Source organism: Poromitra crassiceps (assembly GCF_964638095.1).
Source record: "Poromitra crassiceps genome assembly, chromosome: 29".
Classification (NCBI taxonomy): Eukaryota; Metazoa; Chordata; class Actinopteri; order Beryciformes; family Melamphaidae; genus Poromitra; species Poromitra crassiceps.
This window is the reverse complement of record NC_139641.1, coordinates 5863905-5887561: the sequence shown is the minus strand read 5'-3', so window position 1 is coordinate 5887561 and position 23657 is coordinate 5863905. Positions and strand designations below refer to the sequence as shown.

At 45.2% G+C, this 23657-nt stretch overlaps 2 protein-coding genes across 2 annotated transcripts in view; one reads left to right on the top strand and one right to left on the bottom strand.

Moving 5' to 3' along the window:
• Positions 1 to 30: 30 nt before the first annotated feature.
• On the top strand, positions 31 to 10155 carry LOC310800016 (ectonucleoside triphosphate diphosphohydrolase 3-like; the record flags this gene model as incomplete). The annotated part of the gene is made up of 6 exons (XM_083662615.1): positions 31 to 39; positions 853 to 1080; positions 3615 to 3884; positions 3984 to 4094; positions 6644 to 6781; positions 9967 to 10155. The coding sequence occupies 6 exons, from the start codon at positions 31 to 33 to the stop codon at positions 10153 to 10155; spliced, it is 945 nt and encodes a 314-aa protein (XP_083518741.1).
• Positions 10156 to 14519: 4364 nt separating this feature from the next.
• LOC310799945 (NACHT, LRR and PYD domains-containing protein 3-like) overlaps positions 14520 to 23657 on the bottom strand; it is a gene marked incomplete at its 5' end in the record, with an annotated part of 38569 nt that continues 29431 nt past the window's right edge. The window contains 3 exons of the mRNA XM_083662554.1: positions 14520 to 15979; positions 16232 to 16290; positions 16486 to 16656. Coding sequence (XP_083518680.1) covers positions 15447 to 15979; positions 16232 to 16290; positions 16486 to 16656 — 763 coding nt within the window. The 3' untranslated portion in view covers positions 14520 to 15446. The remainder of the gene's footprint in view (positions 15980 to 16231; positions 16291 to 16485; positions 16657 to 23657) is intronic.

The following is a 23657-nucleotide window of genomic DNA, read 5'->3' as shown; positions in this document are numbered from 1 at the left end:
GTGAACAACATCACCCTAATGCTGGAATCCATGAAGTCAGCGAGTAAACGTGTTAAACTAGTCAACTTGTTCAAATAGTCAACTTGCTGTTACCTGCCAGTTGTCATAGAGTACCAACGTCACAAACCATTATTATTATTATTTGAACCACTAGCCATTTTTCTGTAGACGTTTTGCAAAATGCTTCTAAAAATAGTTTACTTCAAACAAAGTGATTCAGCTATATTTAGAATCGAGAGAGATCATATAACATTTCACTCTGACCATCAACAACAACAAACATGAGGGGGTACGGTGGTGCAGTGGTAAGCGCTGTCGCCTCACAAGCTCGAAGGTCCTGGGTTCGATTCCCACCTGGGACGCTGTGAGCGCTGAAGGAATGCGTGCCCGTCCGCATGTCCTCGCGTGCCCACCGCCCGGGTGGGGTCTTCAAAAGGGCCTTTCTGTGTGGAGTTTGCATGTTCTCCCCGTGCCTCCCGGGGGTTTCCTTCATATAGGAACCCCCTTCACCAAAAACATGCAATATCCTGGTTGCTAATGTGGTTCCTCCTCTGGTCGTTAAGGGCGCCTGTTCAGAGGGAGGGGAACTGGTCAGCTGGCTAACTGCCCATGTCTCGGAGGAAGCATGGAGCCAGTTTTGTCTCTCCCCAGATCGGCAGAGGGTGGAGCAGCAACCAGGATAAATAAATTAAATTAGCACTAATGGGGGATAAAAAAATCGGGGGGGGGGGGGAATTAACATCTCTATTCATAATCTCTATTGTAAAATGTGAATTTGTGTTATATCAGCAGTTTGTAGGCCACCATAATAAAAGGTCTGCAAAAGTTCTCCTTCTTCCATTGTGTTTGCAGAAGAACCTGTGGAACGCCTATGTCCGTCCTGACGGGGCAAAGACAGTGGGGTCCATGGACCTCGGCGGGGCGTCCACCCAGATTGCCTTTGCGGTCACAGACGGGGCCACGGGGACCGACTACATGCCGGTCAAACTGTACGGCTATCCTTACAACGTCTACACACACAGTTTCCTCTGCTACGGCAAGAACGAGGTCGAGAAGAAGGTTCTGGACAAAATAGTCAAGGTGCACACAGCTTGTCTTTGGTGTGTGTGTGTGTGTGTGTGTGTGTGTGTGTGTGTGTGTGTGTGTGTGTGTATGCACAGACGGGATCTCTCAAGGATTCACTATGTCTCTATATAATCTGTCCTTGAGCTGCTAACCGGCAAAGGGAGACCAGTCAAGGATGCATTATGTCGTTAAGGATATTGATCATCCAGCTAGGCTGGGAGAAAATTCATTACTGTATCTCTGGTAGCTTGTAAGAAAATACTAACTTGAAGCTCATAGTAATTAGAGGGAGAGATGCTATGAGAATATGTTATGCGTGTAAAAGTGCAGCACTGCTTGCGCATGCTAAAGGCCGTAGGCTAAAGGCCACGATGGTGCACTTCCATCGTTGAGTCCATCCTCACCTCCTCCATCACCGTCTGGTATGCTGCTGCCACTCTCAAAGACATCAACAGGCTTCAGCGCATCATCCGCTGCGCTGAGAAGATAATCGGATGCAACCTGCCATCCCTCCAGGACCTGCACGCAGCCAGGACACTGAAGCGGTCTCGCAAGATCATGTCCGACCCCTCCCACCCTGGCCACAAACTCTTTAAGACACTCCCCCACGGCAAGAGACTGAGGTCTGCCAAGACCAGAACCACCCGCCACAAGACCAGCTTCTTCCCAACCGCCATCAGCCTCACCAACAAGGCCCGGAAACCCCTTCCGCCAAGGACATCACCAACAACCCCCCCCCCCCCCCACACACACACACACACACACACACACACAAACTACCTCCTCTTAAACTCAACTGAACTCCCCCCATAAAACTGGAACTCATATCTAATTTAATGCCTGTCTAACTGGGACTGTAAATTCATTCAATCTGCATAAAGTTGCTGTATCCAGATTGAGAGGACACATTGCATTTACACTTGTGTTCAATGTGTACACACAATGCATCCCTGACCACCTCCGGAGGTGGTTTGGCCGATCAGATTGCAATCCATCTTCAATGCGTTTTGGGGGTGTTTACACCTTCAAGTGATAAAAGACAATCTGATTGCAATCTGATCACAGAAAACACATGTTAATGCCAGGTGTAAATGGCCCCAATGTGACGATATGTATCGTGGGGCAGACAAATAAATTGTGATATTAGCTTAATTTCATCACGTATTAAATCGTATTGTGAGATAAGCACATTGTTCCATCATAAGAAACATTGTAAACAAATGGTACACTCCCCTCTTCCTCTCAGGGTTCCCACTGGTCCTTGAAATCAAGGTCTTGAAAGTTTTTGAAAATAGACATGGGTCATTGAAAGTGCTTGAATTTATAGATTGTGTGCAATAATAGATTTTTTTTTAACTTATCTGTAAAGTCCGCTAGTTCTCATTATAAAAATGTACCGTAAATTCCGGACTATAAGCCGCACCTTTTTTCCCGTTTTTTGGCCTTTTTTGTAGCCTGGTAAACCGCCCGTCACGTGAACTCACATTGCATTTGGTTCTCCGTGACGGTCTGGACCTGCACAGGCAGTTAAGATGATTGGTCGAGCCATGCCGGCTCGACCAATCAGCGGCGGCCGTAGGCGGGCTCTGGCTCGTCTGGGCAAGTAGTGGGTACATGGTCTTTGTAGTTCTTTTCACTCGTCAACATGGCTGCCGCCGCGGAAGTGACAGACAGTGAATGAAATTGAATGTAACGTTCCCAATTCTATGTATTAAATTCTAAAAAACGACCCTCAACATTTGGGAAGGCTAAGCCACACAACTAGTTCGTTATAATCTAACTAAATGCTTCGAAGGTGACTTTACGACCGCGAGGACTCAATCAATGAATACCACGGAGATCATCCACAGGCACCTTCCGCGATCTGATTGGTTGAAGTTAACACCCACCAGCGGTGATAGACAGATGGGTCATCCAATCACCTGCCAAGTAGCTTGGACAAAGTGCCCGCCTCCGTCAGCGGGTCTGGTGACTTCAAACCCAGATCGACTGGTTTAGTGAAACCTATGTGGAGCTATACCGTCCATCTGGCAGCGTCAGGTTACCTTTTTTGGCCCCTGCGGCTTATCTATGGATTAAAAAAAAAAAAAAAAAATCTCTCTTTTTTAGCACTCTTTCTAACTATAAATCCTATATAACTATAATAAGTTTTAATTTCCTCTCTTGCCCTCTTTTCACCACACTGTATGACACTGTGTGCACTGTAAAAAACAACACAGGTGGTGTTGTGTTATGTTGTTTTGTTGAAATGTTAATAAATGGGAGCTTCCTCAAACAGCCATCTCTTTCCCGACAATCCCCTCTGTGCATGAACCCTTACATATGGTAATTAAACATTAAAACACAATAAAAAATAAAAAATAAAACATTAAAACACCCGCGGCTTATAGTCCGGTGCGGCTTATATAAGAAAAAAATAGTCAACTTTGCAGGTGCGGCTTATACACCGGTGCGGCTTATAGTCCGGAATTTACGGTAATTGTAATAGTAATTAACATTGATATGTGTCTGTGTTGGGTCCTTGCCTTTCATCTCCCCTTCTCCACCAGGCATCGCAAGACCCCACCTACGTTCCCAACCCGTGCTACGCAGAGGGCTTCAACATCACCGTGAAGGCCTCGTTCATCTACGAAACGCAGTGCACAGAGAAGCCAGCCAACTACAACCCAGACCAAGACATCTTCATGGTGGGGGCTCCGGACTCGGACAAGTGCGGGAGCGTCGTTAAGTCCCTGTTTGACTTCACGAATTGCTCTGGAGCAGTTACTAACTGCTCCTTCAATGGCATCGAGCAGCCACCCGTCACTGGGGAGTTTATGGTAACCCACTGTGACACAAGCTGCACGCACACACAGACATATACTGTATAGGGTGCATTCATAATAATGAACTACAACTCTGTCTGTTGTCCCCTCAAGGCATATGCTGGATTCTTCTTCACTGCCAGGGCTCTGGGGATGAACAGAACCTCAGAGCTGGAGGGATTCGAGGCTGCAGTGAAGGAATTCTGCCACACACACTGGACAGTTGTACGTTTCTCAAATTTGCCTGCTGCTGCTACAGTGCAAAGGAAGGAGGCAGATTGAAGAGTAAAATAGATGTAATAACTAGTAATAGCTTTACAATGACTGGTCATTACGGAGTAATACAAGTGTTTTTTTTTTACCAGTAATTGTATTGTAAGGTCTAGTCTAGTGGTTCTTTTGTATGCAATAACGGTACTTACAACACTGATAGACTGCTCATTACCTGCTAATTACTGAGTAATATGCTATACAGGCAGAAACATGTTTTTTTTTTACCAGTAGTTGTATAATGAGTCATTTTATTTATTTATTTATTTATTTATTTATTTATTTATTTATTTGCTTATTTATTTATTTATTTATTATATAATTGTTTTCTCCCATTTTTTCTCAAATTGTATTTGGCCAACTCACAACTGTGCAGTCTTTTTGCTCCAATAATGCCGCATTAAATCCCCCATGCTGTCCCGGGTCATTGCTCCACCCCCTCTACCGATCTGGGGAGAGTTGTAGACTAGCACCTGCTCACTGCGGTGCAACATGTGCAGTCGCCAGCTGCTTCTTTTCACCTGGCAGTGAGGAGTTTCACCAGCAGGACATAGCGTGTGAGAGGATCATGCTATTCCCCCCCCCACCACGTCCCACCGCAGGCACCCCGACCGACCAGAGGAGGCACTACTGCAGCGACCAGGACTCATACCCCACCGGCTTCCCACCCGCAGACACGGCCAATTGTGTCTGTAGGAACCTCTAACCAAGCCGGAAGTACCGCTACCGGGAATTGAATCCTGGGCCGTTTCTCAATAAGGGTTCTTGTGTGTTCTTGCGTTCTTGTGTCCCTGTGAAACGTCATCAGTCGCAGCCCAAGTGCTGTTCCAATACAAAGTTCACATTTCGCCAAGAACGCTTAAAATATATTATTTCATCACTAAATTAATTTCTGATGACTTTTGATGCCTACAAGCAGGGTAGTAGGTTTCAATAAGTGCCACTTTACGGACATTTATGGCAAAAAATGGCAAAAAAGCCCCAGAGCACAATTGGCTGCATCTAAATCAGCTGAGCTTTTTATTTGTGTAGTGATTGATTGATTGATTGATTGATTGATATTTTTATTTAAGTGTCATGCACCTGGGTGCCCAGCCCATATGGGCTTACAAGACACTATATCATAATTACAATCGCCAAGATGGCCACACAACAAATCATAATATACCTTTATACAGAATCAAGAAAAGAAAGGAAAGGGCATTTCACTGAGACATTCACTTTCCAAGAGATACAATTATACTGGGTACAATGTTCCCTGTCTTAGTCGCCAGGCATTTTCTATAAATCTGGCTAAAACAAAAATGTCCTTCTCAAAAAGCCAACTCAACATATGACCTTCTGACAGCCAAAACGAATCAGGATTCTTCAACTGGATTTTCTCAAATAAAGGATTTCTCAAATCATTGTATATGGGACAATGAAACACAAAAATGAAATTCATCCTCCTCACAACACCAAGATCCCAAAAAACACACTGGGCTTGTTGTAGTACTGCAGGCGGCCTCTGCGCTGGTATTGCACAATACCCTCAAGAACGCTTCATCTCAAACTGCCAACACATGTGTGCTTGTGACCTAGCAAGTTCATTCTTCCAAGAACGACTAGCAAGAACGTTCTCCCCAAGAACACAAGAACAAGAACGCATTCTCATGGTATTGAGAAACGGCCCTGGTCTCCGCTAGACGAGCGCTTTTACACCCCCCTACTCGTTAGTTTTAAGTAGTAAATTGTATGTATACCTGGTAAAATGTTAAAATGTACTGTAGTGGCCGCTGTTTCCATGCTAGCTGACTAGTCTCATGAGCTCGTGCAAATCCAGCATGCCTTGCAAGGTTAGAGTCGTTCTCTAACAATAACATCTTTGACACTGCTGCAGAATTACCTCCCCGTGACCTGTAGTGGCCGCTGTTTCCAAGGAATAATAATAATTACAGATGAAGACTGGGAACTGCTGAAACTGCTGTCAACACGGCCAACAACAGCCATGTTGACAGACTCAGTTTGGGCTTGTTGTCACAGCAACTTGTTGTCCGTCTGCAGTCATTTTTATTTCTGCATTTCACATTCTCTTCACTCAACTGTGGAGGAAATTATACTATAATAATATTCTATCCCTGACTCTATTCTCTGTTATGTGATCTTATCTCTCTGTGTGATTTGGCAAACCAGTTCTGTCATACCTTGGACCTGATCTGGAGAAAGATAGCTGCTAGTGGCTAAATTAATTGGTCCTCGTTAGCACAAGAAATTCCTTATCTCTGGAACTTTACCGTTCTATTTGATCATGTGCCAAGCATGATATCATATCTTCAATTAAGGGGTCTAGAACTGCTGTTATGCGCCTTTTGCTTCATACACTTTGGGGTGGGTGAACATCAGGTCTGTTTGCAAGCAATCAAAGACAACTCTTTCCTCCAAGTCTCTTAAATGACAGAGAACTTCCATCACATGAACATGAACATGCACCTCAGACTCTGATCTTTGTTTCTCCTGTCTTGCAGCTGAAGGAAGAGAAGCGTTGGATCTCTGAGCGATTCCTCAAGACGTACTGCTACTCTGGTCACTATGTGTTCACCCTGCTGGCGGACGGATACAAGTTCGACAAAGAGACCTGGAGAAACATATACTTCCAAAGAGAGGTGGGTCAAAAAAGGAAAGATGGTAGACACTGTTGTATCTGAGCTGCAATAGAGAGCCGAAGTCACACGCCTTGCGGTACGCGATATTTTTTTTCCGGATGATGGCGAAGGCTGGAGGCACCCTCTCTGCCTGTGATTGGCCTATAGCGTCAAACGTTCATCCAATCACATTCGCTTGGCTATCCTGCGTCTCTTTCTACAGTCTGTGGTCAGACAGACAGCAGTTTCGCTTGCTAGCATGCATGAAAGACGCCACTGTGTGTTTATGTTTTTGATATAGTCTGGTCTCTGGTTTATACAGTAATGCTGCCGCTACTCTTGGCAGTGCACGTATGTAAAAAAATAAAATAAATAAAATAAAATATGAGTGGTTGTGAACGGCGAGAGACAATCATTTTTTTATCTCGTTTGAATTAATTCAAACTAGATAAAAAAAATGATTGTCTCTCGCCGTTCACCACCCTAACCCTTACATGGTTTTTCCATTTAAAAGATAGCTTTGTAAGTCAAGAAAGTCGCAGTTTGTCATAAAACGGTTGCACTATAAGTTATAAATCAGTTCAAGTGAAGTCATAGTCTCTCTCTCTCTCCCGCTAGGCCATGTCGGTGTTGGTGTGACCTATATTGTGCAAGACGAGAGAAAATGTGACGTTTGCGTTTTACGACAAACTGCAGCTCTCTTGACATGCAAAACACTTTTTCTTCAGCTTTTAAGCTTTGGTGTGGTATGTGAAGGGTTCTGGTCAAAATCTCCACATTTAAGACCAATCTGTTACAATTGTACAAAGTGTATCATTTTCAGGCAGCAAAGTGCCCTCTATGGGTTCAAACCTGCTTTTTTTTTTGCCTCCAACCAAAATGTCCCAAATGTGGCTGTCTGTTATGTCACGGCCTCCATGTCATTATTACTGTAGTTCACACCAGGAGAGTTGCAACATCTCGATTCACTCCAATGGACCCGTTTGTAGCACAAGCCCTTTAACAGCGCAAGGCATCGTGGGTAATCGCCTACTGTGGCTAATGTTAGCGGCTAGTTAGTTATGTTACATGGCAGTAAAACGCCACTGAATGACCAAATTGATATAGCTTTTAGCCATTTCGAGTAACACTGTTTCCATACGGACGACCAGCGTTGGTTAGTTGTGTATAATGTGGCTATATTTATAACGTACTCTATCTCTGATACACTCTGATATAATGTGTTTTCCTCTATGCGGGGAAAAGTGTCATGGCGCCGTTTCCGGTTTATTTTTCCAGTCTGAACCAAACAATGTTCTGAACACAGCCAAAGAGTGTAGTGAGACAAGAGGAGACAATCTTCTGCTTCTTTTATTTGTTTTGTTTTTTTAATCAAGCAGCATGCCATTTTGTCACATATCTGGGGGGGGTAAGTCCCCATTTAAATTGAGGAAAAATCACATGTGGACTTCATGGCACAATTCCAACAGGATTAAAAAAAAAAAAGTATTTCGCCGTTCACCGACATTGATATTTTGGTTCGTATGCTGAAGCAGGAAGTAGGCGTGACTTTGGCTCTCTATACGAAGTCTTTAAGAGGGAGAAGAAGACAGAAATCAAAGATAATTTCTTCCCATTAGACACTGTGCTACTCTATTCTATCTGCTGCATGCTCTATCATGTATTCTCTATTGTTGCAACAAAAGCTCTCACATTAGACAAAGAGTGAGAGAATAATATGAGAAAATACATCAATATGACAATAGGTTTTGAAGGGCTGTCCTTGGGCTGACACGTTGCAGCACATTAAAGGAACACTCCGCCCATTTTCAACCAGCTTTGTATCATTAGAACATCAGTAGTATATCAGAAAACTGTAAACGGTTTTGAAAGTCTGTCATTTAATTGGACAGTTATTGAGTGTTAAAGTGTGGACCAGTGACATCACTGGTCCACACTAACTCAAATTAATAACTCATTAACTCAAATCAACTCTCAATAACTGTCAAACTAGATGAATGGTGAATAGTTTGACAGTTATTGAGAGTTGATTTGCTCCCCGTGCTAAGCGGATTAGACCGCACATTGGGAGCTATGCATGCAGAGACGGATGCCTCTCATACTCATCATCTAACAGACAAAAAAAGTCAATGCCAGAGTGATTTATTCCATGCCTGCACCCTGGGGACACGAAGGCTCTTTTAACAATGGTGGTCCCTCAGTAGAAGGAGATTCCCAGGCTGACAGTCAGTCCATTACTCATGTCGGGTAACAAGAAAGTAGCCCTCCAGAAACAAGTTACACATCACAGTCACTGTTTCCAAATAGCACATGATTATATTACCCTTTATGACTCATTCACTGAAAACAAGGGGCTTCCCTCACTGGGCCCGGAGCTATTCCCCCACATTCCACAAGCTGCCAACAAGCCAGATACTGTGCTGCTGTGCCCGCTCCTGCCTCTGGGGGGATCTGGAGCGGGACACATGGAAAGCTCCTTTAAGAGGGCGTTACAAAGCAGACACACTGTACTACAGAGAAACCAGACGTCTGTTCTGTGTCACGTACGGCCCCGGGGATCGGTTCAGTTTGTCACGACAGGCCTGTTTTGACACTGTTGACTTCAGGGGAAATCCAAAGTGTTTCTAACAGTCACTTTGATCCGTGTCTCAAACGATGCTGCGTTGGGTCGTTGAACTGAAGGGAATTTGGACTGGAAAATCCTTGAATTTCATGACATTACGTCATTTGGCACGCAGACGCTTTTATCCAAAGCGACTTACAATTATCACATTTTGTCAACAGCAGAGAAATCAATTTTGCAACACAATCTATGACAGCTGCAACTTTTGAAGGAATAAAGTAGCACCTGTAGAAAGTATATTGAGAAGGATGTTTTCATCTTTAAGAAGGTGTGAGAAATCTGTAGAACAAAATGACAAAAGTGAATCTTCCTCTTTTCTCTCCCCTCCTCTCACCTCCCCTCCTCTCCTCTCCCCTCCTCTCACCTCCCCTCCTCTCCTCTCCCCTCCTCTCATCTCCCCTCCCCTCCTCTCCTCTCCTCTCCTCTCCCCTCCTCTCCTCTCCCCTCTTCTCCTCTCCTCTCCTCTCCTCCCCTCCTCTCCCCTCCTCTCCTCTCCTCTCCTCTCCTCTCCCCTCCTCTCATCTCCCCTCCCCTTCTCTCCCCTCCTCTCCTCTCCTCTCCTCTCCCCTCCCCGCCTCTCCAGGTGAAGGACACCAGTGTAGGCTGGGCCCTGGGCTACATGCTGGGCATGTCCAACATGATCCCGTCCGAGGCGAAGACGATCCTCCCCATGGCGGGACCCGTCTTCTCCGGCCTCATCTTCCTCTTCTCCGCTCTCACCATCATCACCGTCGTCATCCTCTGCATCCTCCTCGTTCGCACCTGCTACTGAAGTGCCGCGGGTCAGAGGTCAAAGCAGCTACAACACTCACAAAAGGGACCGGGACCTGTCATTGTAAGCCTCGACCACCGCTGTAGCCGGGAGGCGCTACAGTAACATGTGACGAGGTTCTCCAATGGAAAGTTAATCATGAATGTTCATATCTTTTTTGAGCCCGGAGCCATTGAATGACAAACCAGTGAAGTGGCCAAGAGACTGAAAGCACCCAGCTTGTATATATCCTGCTAGCATCTTCGGCTTGAGATGGGACATTCAGTTACTGTTCTGAGATAGTTTTCTTCCACTTGGTAGATAGTAAACATAGATGTATCTCTAAAACAAGTATAAAACAAGCCCAAGTTGATTTTGCACTTCAGGTACTGTATACTCCAGCTAGACTAAAGTAATGGGATACATTTTTGGGGGGTATCAATCGACTTTTTCCGAATCTGCCATATGCACTAGACATGGCGGTTTTAAAGTCAAAGAGGTGATATTGTAGCAGTCTGTGTGGTGTGAATTAGGGGTTGCATAGACTAGTCGATGAAACAACGCGTCAACGTTACTACCACAAGTCAACGTTACTACCACGAGTCAACGTTACTACCACAAGTTACTACCACGAGTCAATGTTACTACCCCGACTCAACGTTACTACCACGAGTCAACGTTACTACCACGAGTTACTACCACGAGTCAACGTTACTACCCCGACTCAACGTTACTACCACGAGTCAACGTTACTACCCCGAGTCAACGTTACTACCACGACTCAACGTTACTACCACGAGTCAACGTTACTACCACGAGTCAACGTTACTACCACGACTCAACGTTACTACCCCGACTCAACGTTACTACCACGAGTCAACGTTACTACCACGAGTCAACGTTACTACCACGAGTCAACGTTACTACCATGAGTCAACGTTACTACCACGAGTCAACGTTACTACCACGAGTCAACGTTACTACCCCGACTCAACGTTACTACCACGAGTCAACGTTACTACCACGAGTCAACGTTACTACCACGAGTCAACGTTACTACCACGACTCAACGTTACTACCACGAGTCAACGTTACTACCACGAGTCAACGTTACTACCATGAGTCAACGTTACTACCACGAGTCAACGTTACTACCACGAGTCAACGTTACTACCACGACTCAACGTTACTACCACGAGTCAACGTTACTACCACGACTCAACGTTACTACCACGAGTCAACGTTACTACCACGAGTCAACGTTACTACCACGAGGCAACGTTACTACCCCGACTCAACGTTACTACCACGAGTCAACGTTACTACCACGAGTCAACGTTACTACCACGAGTCAACTTTACTACCACGAGTCAACGTTACTACCACGACTCAACGTTACTACCACGACTCAACGTTACTACCACGAGTTAACGTTACTACCACGAGTCAACGTTACTACCACGACTCAACGTTACTACCACGAGTCAACGTTACTACCACGAGTCAACGTTACTACCACGAGTCAACGTTACTACCACGACTCAACGTTACTACCACGACTCAACGTTACTACCACGAGTCAACTTTACTACCACGAGTCAACACCTACCGGGAGATGTACTAGTCGTCACGTGGTTTGAGACTTGCTCCCCCCCTGGGCAGCAGCCTGCCAGAGCTGCTCTTCTTATCTTGTGTCTCTTTCCAACCTTTTCTATGGGCCCATTTCTTTACTTTTTCTAGATGATTCTTGATCAAAGTAGTAAACTATGTTATTTGGCTTAGAGCAATGTGGATTTGCACATTCTTGATTGTTTTTCTTGCCATGGGAGTTACTTGTTGCGAGTTCAGTACAGGGTTCCTCGGTTCCTCCTCTTGACAGTGTGGTGTGACCCACGGCACCAGACCTGAAATCCCTAAGCAGCTGCTGAGGGGGAAATACGGGTTCTGCAGAGCCCAGAGGAGAAGATGGTTAAGGAAGAGGAGAGACATCCAAAAATACACGCTTTCTATCCAGAGTTTAGCCAGCTTCCAGTTGGTGCGTGCGAGCAGGAGTTGCATTGAGAGCTGCATGATGAAATGTCACAGTGAAATAACGTGCTAATTGCTCTATTGCTGACAAAAATGTGTTATTGTAAGTCGCTTTGGATAAAAGCGACTGCCAAATGACGTAACGTAATGTAATGTAATCATGTTTTGGGACGATTTTCATGAAGTACTTAAAGTGTATTATATTATAGAGTGTTATTGTATAGTCATACTTTATAGGTTCACAGGTTAATGCACATGATTTAAATTAAAGTGTTACAAAAAAGTCCGTGGAGGATTTTAGGAAGGTTCTGAGGAACATGTTGAGTTGAGGATCTGGGCCCAGTTGCACAAAGCACCTTAGGTTAAGATTTCCCTTAGAGTCACAGTTAAAGTGTCCATAAAATAGAATCGGCTGCACAAAACACCCTTAAATCTTGTGCTTATGTTTTCCTTCAAATGTTTAACATTATGGAGAAGATATAAGGGTGTTTTGTGCAGCCGATTCTATTTTATGGACACCTTAACTCTGACCCTAAGGGAAATCTTAACCTAAGGTGCTTTGTGCAACTGGGCCCTGGCCTTGTGCATGTGGCTGTCCTGGATGCTGTAGATACACTTTCACTGTGAGTACATACTGTAGGCATCAAATCTGACTTTTCATTCTTTGCAGGTTATTTATACAGCCATAAAAAAGATGTGTGATCCTGCAAAAATATCTTTACACTACAACCTTCTCTGAACAATTCAGAGGATTCAACTGGCAGAGAAAACACTTGATATCATAGTTAGGGGTCACACACGCACGCACGCACAAACACACACACACACACACACACACACACACACACACACACACACACACACACACACACACACACACACAGACACACACACACACACACACACACACACACACACACACACACACAGTAATGTTAACAAATGAGGAACATTGTTTCAATATAAATTAAATCATTCTGAAACATTTTATATAAACAAAGTTGATCGGACATCATTAAAGTCAGCATGGTTGAAACACCTGCAAATGTGTAATTATGTACATTGTATTCTACTTGGGTAGCATTGACAATAACGTGCTGGCTCCATCTCAGAGAATGATGCATGATTCTCATCTGATGCACTGACTGTATTATTGGTGTTTTTATTGAGGCTAATAATAACTCCATTATGTAACATATCTAATAAAAACAACATCTAATAACAGTGGATGTCGTTGGCTGCTCTATGAGATGCCGGTGTGTTGGGCTGTATGCTGAATAAACAGAATAATACAATATTACTAATCCACTAGCGATGAAATCAGTTGAGCTACATTGTTCCCACACCTTTTTTTATTTTCAGTTTTATATTAATACTTAACACACCTTCTTAAACATTTCCCTCAATTTCAAGGACCCAACACGGCATATTTTGAGATACAGATCAAGGTTTAATGACTGTTACAACAATGAGAATTTGTTATGAGAACTAACAGGCTTTACAGAAGCTGTGCTGTGTTGCACTTGAAGTAACTTCAATTTCAATTCTTGCATGAAATATATAAATTCATCCACTTTCAACGACTATTTATATCTATTTTCAAAAACTTTCAAGACATTGATTTCTTCCTCAAATGCACAAACGTTCAAGGTTTTCAAGGACCCCTGGGAACTCTGTTAATAGTAAACACACACACACACACAGACTGTTTCTCTCTCTATCTACTTATTTTTTCTGTCACTTGTTGCTTCTCTCCCTCTCTTTCTCTCTCCCCTCTCTCTCTCTCCCTCCCTCTCTTTCCCTCTTTCTGTCTGACACATTTATTATTTGTATTGTTTATTTTCTGCCACAGTTTCTCTCATGAGTTGTTTGTCTTTCATTCAGCTGGAGAGAGGCTGGCTGTGTTTCTGCTTTAACTTCATGGTTGTATGTAGGCTATATTATTGTGTATGTGTCATTATATGTTGTGTGAATACAATAAAAAATATACGATTAAGCAAAACATGCAGTTTTCAGTAAGGTCACCTTTGGGACAATGGGATCTGTTCTCTTTAAGATGAGGGTATGTGTGGAGCAATGTCGCCCTCTGGTGGATTAAACAGGCCACTGCAGTATGTGTGCAGGCTGGCTGGCTTTGTTGTTTCTACTCTGAACGTAAAGGGAGCGTCCTCCTCCACGAGATGGAGTAGCTCTGTTAGCGCGCGCCCGAGAGAGAGAGAGAGAGAGAGAGAGAGAACAAGGGGGCTGAGAGAGACTCGCGCGCCCGAGAGAGAGAGAGAGAGACTCTCGCGCTCTCTAGTGCGCGCAAGTCTCTCTCTCTCTCTAGTGTGCGCGAGTCTCTCTCTCTCTCTAGTGCGCGCGAGTCTATCTCTCTCTCTCTCTCTCTAGTGCGCGCGAGTCTCTCTCTCTCTCTCCTTCAGTCTCAACCTGCTTTACTGGCTTGTTGACAAGAACATTCCTGTGTTGCCAAAGTGAACGGATGAAAAAGAGAATCAATAAAAGACAAATATATTTCAGGGAAATCAAAACAAAGAAATAGAAGATAGAAAAGGATCAAACTAGTACATCAAGTGATCATAAGATTGTCAAGACAAAGTAAATACAGTGAGTCATGTGTCATATAAATCCATACAAACAATGCAGACTACATGAACATATACATGACATCATATGAAAGCAGAGACAGAAGACAGTTTGTAATAATTCTGTGATGTAAAGTTCTACATTGTTGCTGTTATGATGTCATCAGAGACACATTTAGCTGCTAAGTGCTTCACATGAGTACTTAGTGCTTAGTAGATACTGTACATGAAGGCCAATCAGAGGCTCAGTCACATCTTCAACCAATCACACACTAATGTCAATCAACAGTTACATGTTGCTTGATTTTCATCACTCAACTGATTTAACAACAGAGCAATAATACACTGCTTTATTTAAAGACAACAATAATGACATATTCAAGTCAACAAGTTCTGTTTCAAACTATACACATCAAACATTCTTCATTTATGTTGATCATTTTCAGACTAAAATGTCTGTTCTTGTTGTATGTGATGTTAAAACTCTGTCCAGTTACTGTTCTCACACACACACACACACACACACACACGCACACACACACACACACACACACACACACACACACAGACACAGACACGCACACACACACACACACACACACAGAGAGATCATGTCTGTTCACAACCACATGAGCAATGAACTTGCATGCAAACACTATTGTGACTTTAGGTGTTTGTGTTTGGTCGCAGTGTGTTTCTGTCTCACTCTATTTGACACAGAGACACTGAGTCACCATCAGACCAGAGCCAGAACCCAGGGTAAAGTGGTTCAGTGAATTTGGAGTGGAAAGTGTGGAGGTGAATCAGTTTGTCAGAGGAAAATGTGTAGAAGGACAGAGAGCCAGCAGGCCAGTCAAGATACACTGCGACTCTGTTAGAGCAAGAGGAGGAGGAGATGTCTGTGCGTCTGTTATTGTGCCAGGCAGTGTAACCAGCATCAGAGCCGAACAGACACCAGGACTTTTCATTCCTTCCAAGCCTGCTGTCATCACCCCCTCCTCTCCTCCTGATTCCTCTGTAAGTCACTCCTATATCAACCCATCCTTTCCTCTCGACCTCCCAGTAACAGCGATCAGTCAGACCATCTCTACACAGCAGCTGCTGCAGGTAGTCAAATCTCTCTGGGTGATCAGGATATGACTGAGACTCTCTCACCCTCGTCACCTTTCTGTTGTCTTCAGACAGGAGGAGGAGTCTGTGTGCTGTGTTTGGATCCAGTGTGAGATCACAGGCATCTGATGAGACAACAAGACTCGTTACAGCAGCAGCTTCTCATCTAATAAACATGTTTGTTTGTTTGTTTGTTGATTTATTGACAGTTCATTTCTCAGCAGTTTGATGATGTCACATGATGTCAGCCATCTTCCTGACTCACAGGATGTGAATGAATGGACGTCACAGACTGTGCTGTAGATGCACTTTCCTTCTCACTAGTTGAAGGTGTTGCTTTGTTTTTATGAATCAAACTAAATAAAATACACACTTACACTCCCTCACAGCTTCACCTTCAGGGCGTTTCAACCACTGCACTCCACCATGTTCCACACTGGAGGAATAAACAGGGAAGGAGTCAGACCAACAGATTCTCTTTAATGATGGAAACATGGACATTTAAGAACCTTCAATATGAAGGATTTCCACTCATATCCTCCATTAAACATGAAACACATTCCTCATCTTCTCAGTGTGACAGAGACAATGTGTGTGACTCTGTCTTCTAGCAGATGTTGTCTCTTCATACCTGAGAGTCTCCAGTCTCCAGGTTGGATCCTCCAGTCCAGCAGAGAAGAGCTTCACTGAGGCTTCTGGATGATTGTAGCTCAGGTCCAGCTCTCTCAGATGGGAGGGGTTGGAGCTCAGAGCTGAGGCCAGAGAAGCACAGCCTTCCTCTGAGAGCAGACAGTAAGACAACCTGCACACACACACACACACACACACACACACACACACACACACACACACACACACACACACACACACACACACACACACACACACACACACACACACACTTAAATGGGGTCTGCAGCCGACAGACTGTTTCTCTCTCTTCATCTACTTCTTTATTCTGTCACTTGTTGCTTCTCTCCCTCCCTCTCTTTCTGTATCTCCCTCTCTTTCTCTCTTTCTCCCCCTCTCTTTCTCTCTCCCCCTCATTCTCTCTCTCCTTTTCTTTCTCTCCATCCCTCACTTTCTCTCCCTCCACCTCTTTCTGTCTCTCCCTCTCTTCTGTCCCTCCCTCTGTTTCTCTCCTTCTCCCTCTTTCTGTCTCTCCCTCTTTCTGTCTTTCCCTATATTTCTCTCTCTCCCTCCCTCTCCCTATCTTTCTCTCGCTCCTTCTCTTTCTCTCTCTCCCTCTCTCCCCTCTCTCTCTCTCTCTCCCTCTTCCCCCTCTCTTTCTCTCTCTCTCTCTTTCTCTGCTCCCTCTCTTTCTCTCCCTCCCTCTCTTTATCTCCCCCTCATTCTCTCTCTCCTTTTCTTTCTCTCTCTCTCCCCCTCTTTCTCTCCATCCCTCTCTTTCTCTCCCTCCACCTCTTTCTGTCTCTTCCTCTCTTCTGTCCATCCCTCTGTTTCTCTCCTTCTCCCTCTTTCTGTCTCTCCCTTTTTCTGTCCCTCCCTCTCTTTCTCTCCGTCCCCCTCTTTCTCTCTCTCTCCCTCTCCCCCCCTCTCGTTCTCTCTCTCCCTCTCTCTTTCTCTCTGTCCTCTCTCTCTCTCTCCCTCTTCCCCCCCCTCATTCTCTCTCTCCCTCTCTCTTTCTCACCCTCCCTCTTTCTCTCTGTCCTTCTCTTTCTCTCTCCCTCTCTTCCCCTCTCTTTCTCTCTCTCCCTCTCTTTCTCTCCCTCCATCTCTATCCCCCTCTTTCTCTCTCTCCCTCTCTTTCTGTCCCTCCATCTCTATCCCTCTCTTTCTGAGGGGGGAGTCTGCACTGTGGGGGAGGAGGAGCTGAGGGGGGCAGTCTGCACTGTGGAGGAGGAGGGGCTGAGGGGGGCAGTCTGCACTGTGGAGGAGGAGGGGCTGAGGGGGGCAGTCTGCACTGTGGGGGAGGAGGGTCTGAGGGGGGCAGTCTGCACTGTGGAGGAAGAGGGGCTCTGCACTGTGGAGAAGGAGGAGCTGAGGGGGGCAGTTTGCACTGTGGAGGAGGAGGAGGGCAGTCTGCACTGTGGAGGAGGAGGAGCTGAGGGGGGCAGTCTGCACTGTGGAGGAGGAGGGGCTGAGGGGGGCAGTCTGCACTGTGGGGGAGGAGTGGCTGAGGGGGGCAGTCTGTACTGTGGAGGAGGAGGGGCTGAGGGGGGTAGTCTGCACTGTGGAGGAGGAGGGGCTGAGGGGGGAAGTCTGCACTGTGGAGGAGGAGGGGCTGAGGGGGGCAGTCTGCACTGTGGAGGAGGAGGAGGGCAGTCTGCACTGTGGGGGAGGAGGAGCTGAGGGGGGCAGTCTGCACTGTGGAGGAGGAGGGGCTGAGGGGGGCAGTCTGCACTGTGGGGGAGGAGGGGCTGAGGGGGGAGTCTGCACTGTGGAGGAGGAGGAGCTGAGGGGGGCAGTCTGCACTGTGGGGGAGGAGGGGCTGAGGGGGGAGTCTGCACTGTGGGGGAGGAGGGGCTGAGGGGGGCAGTCTGCACTGTGGGGGAGGAGGGGCTGAGGGGGGCAGTCTGCACTGTGGAGGAGGAGGGGCTGAAGGGGGCAGTCTGCACTGTGGAGGAGGAGGAGCTGAGGGGGCAGTCTGCACTGTGGGGGAGGAGGGGCTGAGGAGGGCGGTCTGCACTGTGGGGGAGGAGGGGCTGAGGGGGGCAGTCTGCACTGTGGAGGAGGAGGGGCTAAGGGGGGCAGTCTGCACTGTGGAGGAGGAGGGCCTGAGGGGGGCAGTCTGCACTGTGGAGGAGGAGGGGCTAAGGGGGGCAGTCTGCACTGTGGAGGAGGAGGGCCTGAGGGGGGCAGTCTGCACTGTGGAGGAGGAGGGGCTAAGGGGGGCAGTCTGCACTGTGGAGGAGGCGCTGCTTTTTGTACAAATGAAGTGGATACTGAGCGCTATCTTGCATTACAGTATAACTGTATATATCAACCTGCCATGTTATCATCCTGTGTGTTTCTTATGTGTATGCATTATTGTGTTTGCCGTCTGGGCACTCATGTAACTGACTCCCAGCATTTCACTGCACTATTACTGTTTATGTCCTTTGCATACTTGTATTTATGTGGACATAAATACATATTTCAAATGTGTGTGTGTGTGTGTGTGTGTGTGTGTGTGTGTGTGTGTGTGTGTGTGTGTGTGTGTGTGTGTGTGTGTGTGAAAATATACTGGGGACCCCCTCATTCTGATTTGTGATTTTGGGCTAAGCTTAATTGTTTCCACGGTAACGTGATTTACTTTTAAATTGGTAGGTTTGTTAGATTAGAATGTAATCCATGAACCATTTTAGATTTAAAGCATACAATATTTTCATTGAACTATGAAGCTTTTACAAACAAAAAAATATTTTTATTTTCCTGAAAACTTTTCGCGGACCCCCTGGCAAAGTGCCACGGACCCCTGGGGGTCCCCGGACCCCCATTTGAGAAACACTGTTGTTGCAGGATACCTTTTGCTCTATAGCTTTGAGGCTTTCTGGGCTCGATGGAGAGAGAAGAAGAGGGAGTTTGACTAGCTGGTAAGGCTCTTATGAGACACTTGTGCCTGCAGTACACTGCTTTGTCCACAGCAGAGGTGAGAAGGCTGTTAACACGTTCACTGCCAATGGCGAGTTGACTCGTCAAACACAATCCAACCGTTCACTGCCAATGACGAGTTGAGACGTCAAAAAAAAAAAATTTTTTTTTTGACGGTGCTACGTGGATCAATGCTCCCCACGTCTCCTATAAAAATATTGGAAGTATTGAATGTGTATAATCTATTTTACCGACCAACTAAGTGGCAACAGTGCTCCCCCGACAGAGAGAAAGCCAACCAAAAACAGCCGCGGGATGAAGCCATTCTCAAGGAAATGGCTTGGCGATTTTACAGTCATCAGTCACCAGACTCGCCCGAGAGCGGCCGCGCCAGCAGCAGCACACAGAGAGCGGAGAGCGGTGCCTGGGTGCTGGCGTGGGGGATTGCAAATTTGCATAATATGTTATGGGTGAAACACACTTTGAAACACCCGCAGAAAGGCCAGAATCGCACGCATTCCGAAAACCCAGAAACGAACGAGCCTCATTCTCATACTGTAGGCGGGGACGCTTTCGCGCTGCTGCGCACGGGCGCACGGCGGTGGGGGGTTCCAGAAATGGACTGGGTGGGCAGCATAAAGCCTAGAGTCGCACGGGGCTTCATCGGGGCTCTCAAACCCAAGAGACGAGTGAGCCCTATCCACACTCGCTGCCAGGGAGGGAGGCTGCTCAAACTCGCAGCAGCAGCAGCAGCAGCAGAGCACTCGCTTGTGACAAACGCAGGCTGAAAGCCACCAGACACGCCCACGGGGGGAGGAGTTTGAAGGAGAGGGCGTTCGGAACTATATTGTTTGGATGTCTGATCTCTCACTGATGCCAAAAATAAATGGTTAAAGTGACTGTTCTGCCTGTTTGATTGAATTTCACAAAACTGCGATTATCTCAGCTTTCACTCTCAGACGCTGAAACCATGCTGTACTCAACGGCTAATATCTACATAACTACTAACTCTACAAACTAACTCTTTTAGACAGAGAAAGCACACATTCTATTAGTACTTTTGTGAACTTTGTGTTCACAAACTCCAAGCAGAAAAGAATCCTCGGCTCTTGTAAAATGAGCCAGAATCCTCAAAAAACGGCTTGGCAGAAGCTACCTACAGCAAAAAAAAAACGGCTGGCAGTCAATGTGTTAAGTGGGCTGGAGAGTAGCATTATGAAGTGGAGGAGGAGCTGGTTTGTCAGGATAGACCGGGGCTGCAGCACAACCTGGCTGAGCTGTGCAGGGAATTGGGTGGGTTCCTGCAGGAGCGAGCAAAGGGGGTGCTTGTGAGAGCTAGGTTCTCCGTGCTCAGGGAGATGGAGGCTCCTAGCTCCTTCTTTTTTGGGCTGGAGAGGAGACAGGGTGATGACAGTCACATGTTTTCACTGAGGTTAGCCAATGGGCTCGTCCTTTACAAGTCCTTTACTTTAGCTTTCAACAACAGAGGCAGTAAAGAAAGGAGATGATGCAATATTCTAGCGCAGGATAGAAACTAGATGTGATAAATGTTGGTATCTCAGCTGCTTTCAAAACTCACATCAGCAGGAAAATACAGAGGTCAGGTCTTTTCACTGATATTAATGTGCATGTAAAGCCACATTTAAATGGTGGTCAGTAATACTGACCTGAGAATTTCCAGTCTACAGTGTGGACTCTCCAGTCCAGCAGAGAGAAGCTTCATTCCAGAGTCCTTTACGTGATTCTTACTCAGGTCCAGCTCTCTCAGACTGGAGGACTGGGAGCTGAGAACTGAGGCCAGAGCTTCACAGCTTCTCTCTGACAGCTTACAGTCACTCAGCCTTAATGGATATGAAAAGATAAGGAAATATGATTTTATCATTTCAGTCACACAGCTCACACAAACAGATTATTAATCAATGCAAATATAGATACAGAGTTCAGTATGGCATCTAGGCTCTGATGATGTCACTCCCTGTAGCACTGGTTCAAATCCTAGTTGCTCTATTCTGAAGCAGCTGGAGATGTGACAGTGAACTATAGCTGATCTGGTTTGTGTTTTCATTTCAGTTCTGGACTCAATGTGTGACAGAATGTGATAAATCCTTTACTTTAGGTTTCAACAACAGAGGCAGTAAAGAGAGGAGATGATGCAATATTCTACCACAGGATAGAAACTAGATGTGATAAATGTTGGTATCTCAGCTGCTTTCAAAACTCACATCAGCAGGAAAATACAGAGGTCAGGTATTTTCACTAGGCCTGCATGATAGGAGGAAAATCTGCGATGTGCGATAACATTGTTCAATATAGCGATGACGATACGACTTGCGATAAATAAACAAATATATTAGCTATACAGTTCCTATGTCTTTCTGCTTTAGTAATGCTTTAATAATGCTAAAATAGACGACAAACATAGCCTATGCCCCCTGAATAAAGAAATGAAATACACACTGACTCTAGCTGAAACTACACACAGCGTGTTTGGGCTTTGACAGAGGGGCGGAGCGCACTGTTGCAAGGGAAAGGTGTACGCTGGATTTACAACACAAGACAAAATGATCAGATGCTGAGTGGGAATGCATGACGCATGTAAATAAAACCACTTTTGTTTCAGGCAGTCTTTGCGATGTGTTTATTGCGCATGTTCATATTGCGATGACGATGAAAACACGATTAATTGTGCAGCCCTAATCTTCACTGATATTAATGTGCATGTAAAGCCACATTTAAATGGTGGTCAGTAATACTGACCTGAGAGTTTCCAGTCTACAGTGTGGACTCTCCAGTCCAGTAGAGAGAAGCTTCATTCCAGAGTCCTGTACGTCATTCTTACTCAGGTCCAGCTCTCTCAGACTGGAGGACTGGGAGCTGAGAACTGAGCTGATAACTGAGGCCAGAGCTTCACAGCTTATCTCTAACAGGATACAGCCACTCATCCTTAATGGATATGAAAAGATAAGGAAATATTATTATTTGATCATTTCAGTCACACAACTTATGTAAACAGATTATTAATGAATGCAAATATAGAGAGGTGCAGCAATCTAAATAAGATATCAAAGCATGAGGTTTGAGACAGGAATAGAGAGAGGTGCAGCAATCTAAATAAGATATCAAAGCATGAGGTTTGAGACAGGAATAGAGAGAGGTGCAGCAATCTAAATAAGATATCAAAGCATGAGGTTTGAGACAGGAATAGAGAGAGGTGCAGCAATCTAAATAAGATATCAAAGCATGAGGTTTGAGACAGGAATAGAGAGAGGTGCAGCAATCTAAATAAGATATCAAAGCATGAGGTTTGAGACAGGAATAGAGAGAGGTGCAGCAATCTAAATAAGCTATCAAAGCATAAGGTTTGAGACAGGAATAGAGAGAGGTGCAGCAATCTGAATAAGATATCAAAGCATGAGGTTTGAAACAGGAATAGAGAGAGGTGCAGCAATCTAAATAAGATATCAAAGCATGACGTTTGAGACAGGAATAGAGAGAGGTGCAGCAATCTAAATAAGATATCAAAGCATGAGGTTTGAGACAGGAATAGAGAGAGGTGCAGCAATCTAAATAAGATATCAAAGCATGAGGTTTGAGACAGGAATAGAGAGAGGTGCAGCAATCTAAATAAGATATCAAAGCATGAGGTCTGAGACAGGAATAGAGAGAGGTGCAGCAATCTAAATAAGATATCAAAGCATGAGGTTTGAGACAGGAATAGAGAGAGGTGCATCAATCTAAATAAGATATCAAAGCATGAGGTTTGAGACAGGAATAGAGAGAGGTGCAGCAATCTAAATAAGATATCAAAGCATGAGGTTTGAGACAGTAATAGAGAGAGGTGCAAGCAATCTAAATAAGATATCAAAGCATGAGGTTTGAGACAGGAATAGAGAGAGGTGCAGCAATCTAAATAAGATATCAAAGCATGAGGTTTGAGACAGGAATAGAGAGAGTTGCAGCAATCTAAATAAGATATCAAAGCATGAGGTTTGAGACAGTAATAGAGAGAGGTGCAAGCAATCTAAATAAGATATCAAAGCATGAGGTTTGAGACAGGAATAGAGAGAGGTGCAGCAATCTAAATAAGATATCAAAGCATGAGGTTTGAGACAGGAATAGAGAGAGGTGCACCAATCTAAATAAGATATCAAAGCATGAGGTTTGAGACAGGAATAGAGAGAGGTGCACCAATCTAAATAAGATATCAAAGCATGAGGTTTGAGACAGGAATAGAGAGAGGTGCAGCAATCTAAATAAGATGTCAAAGCA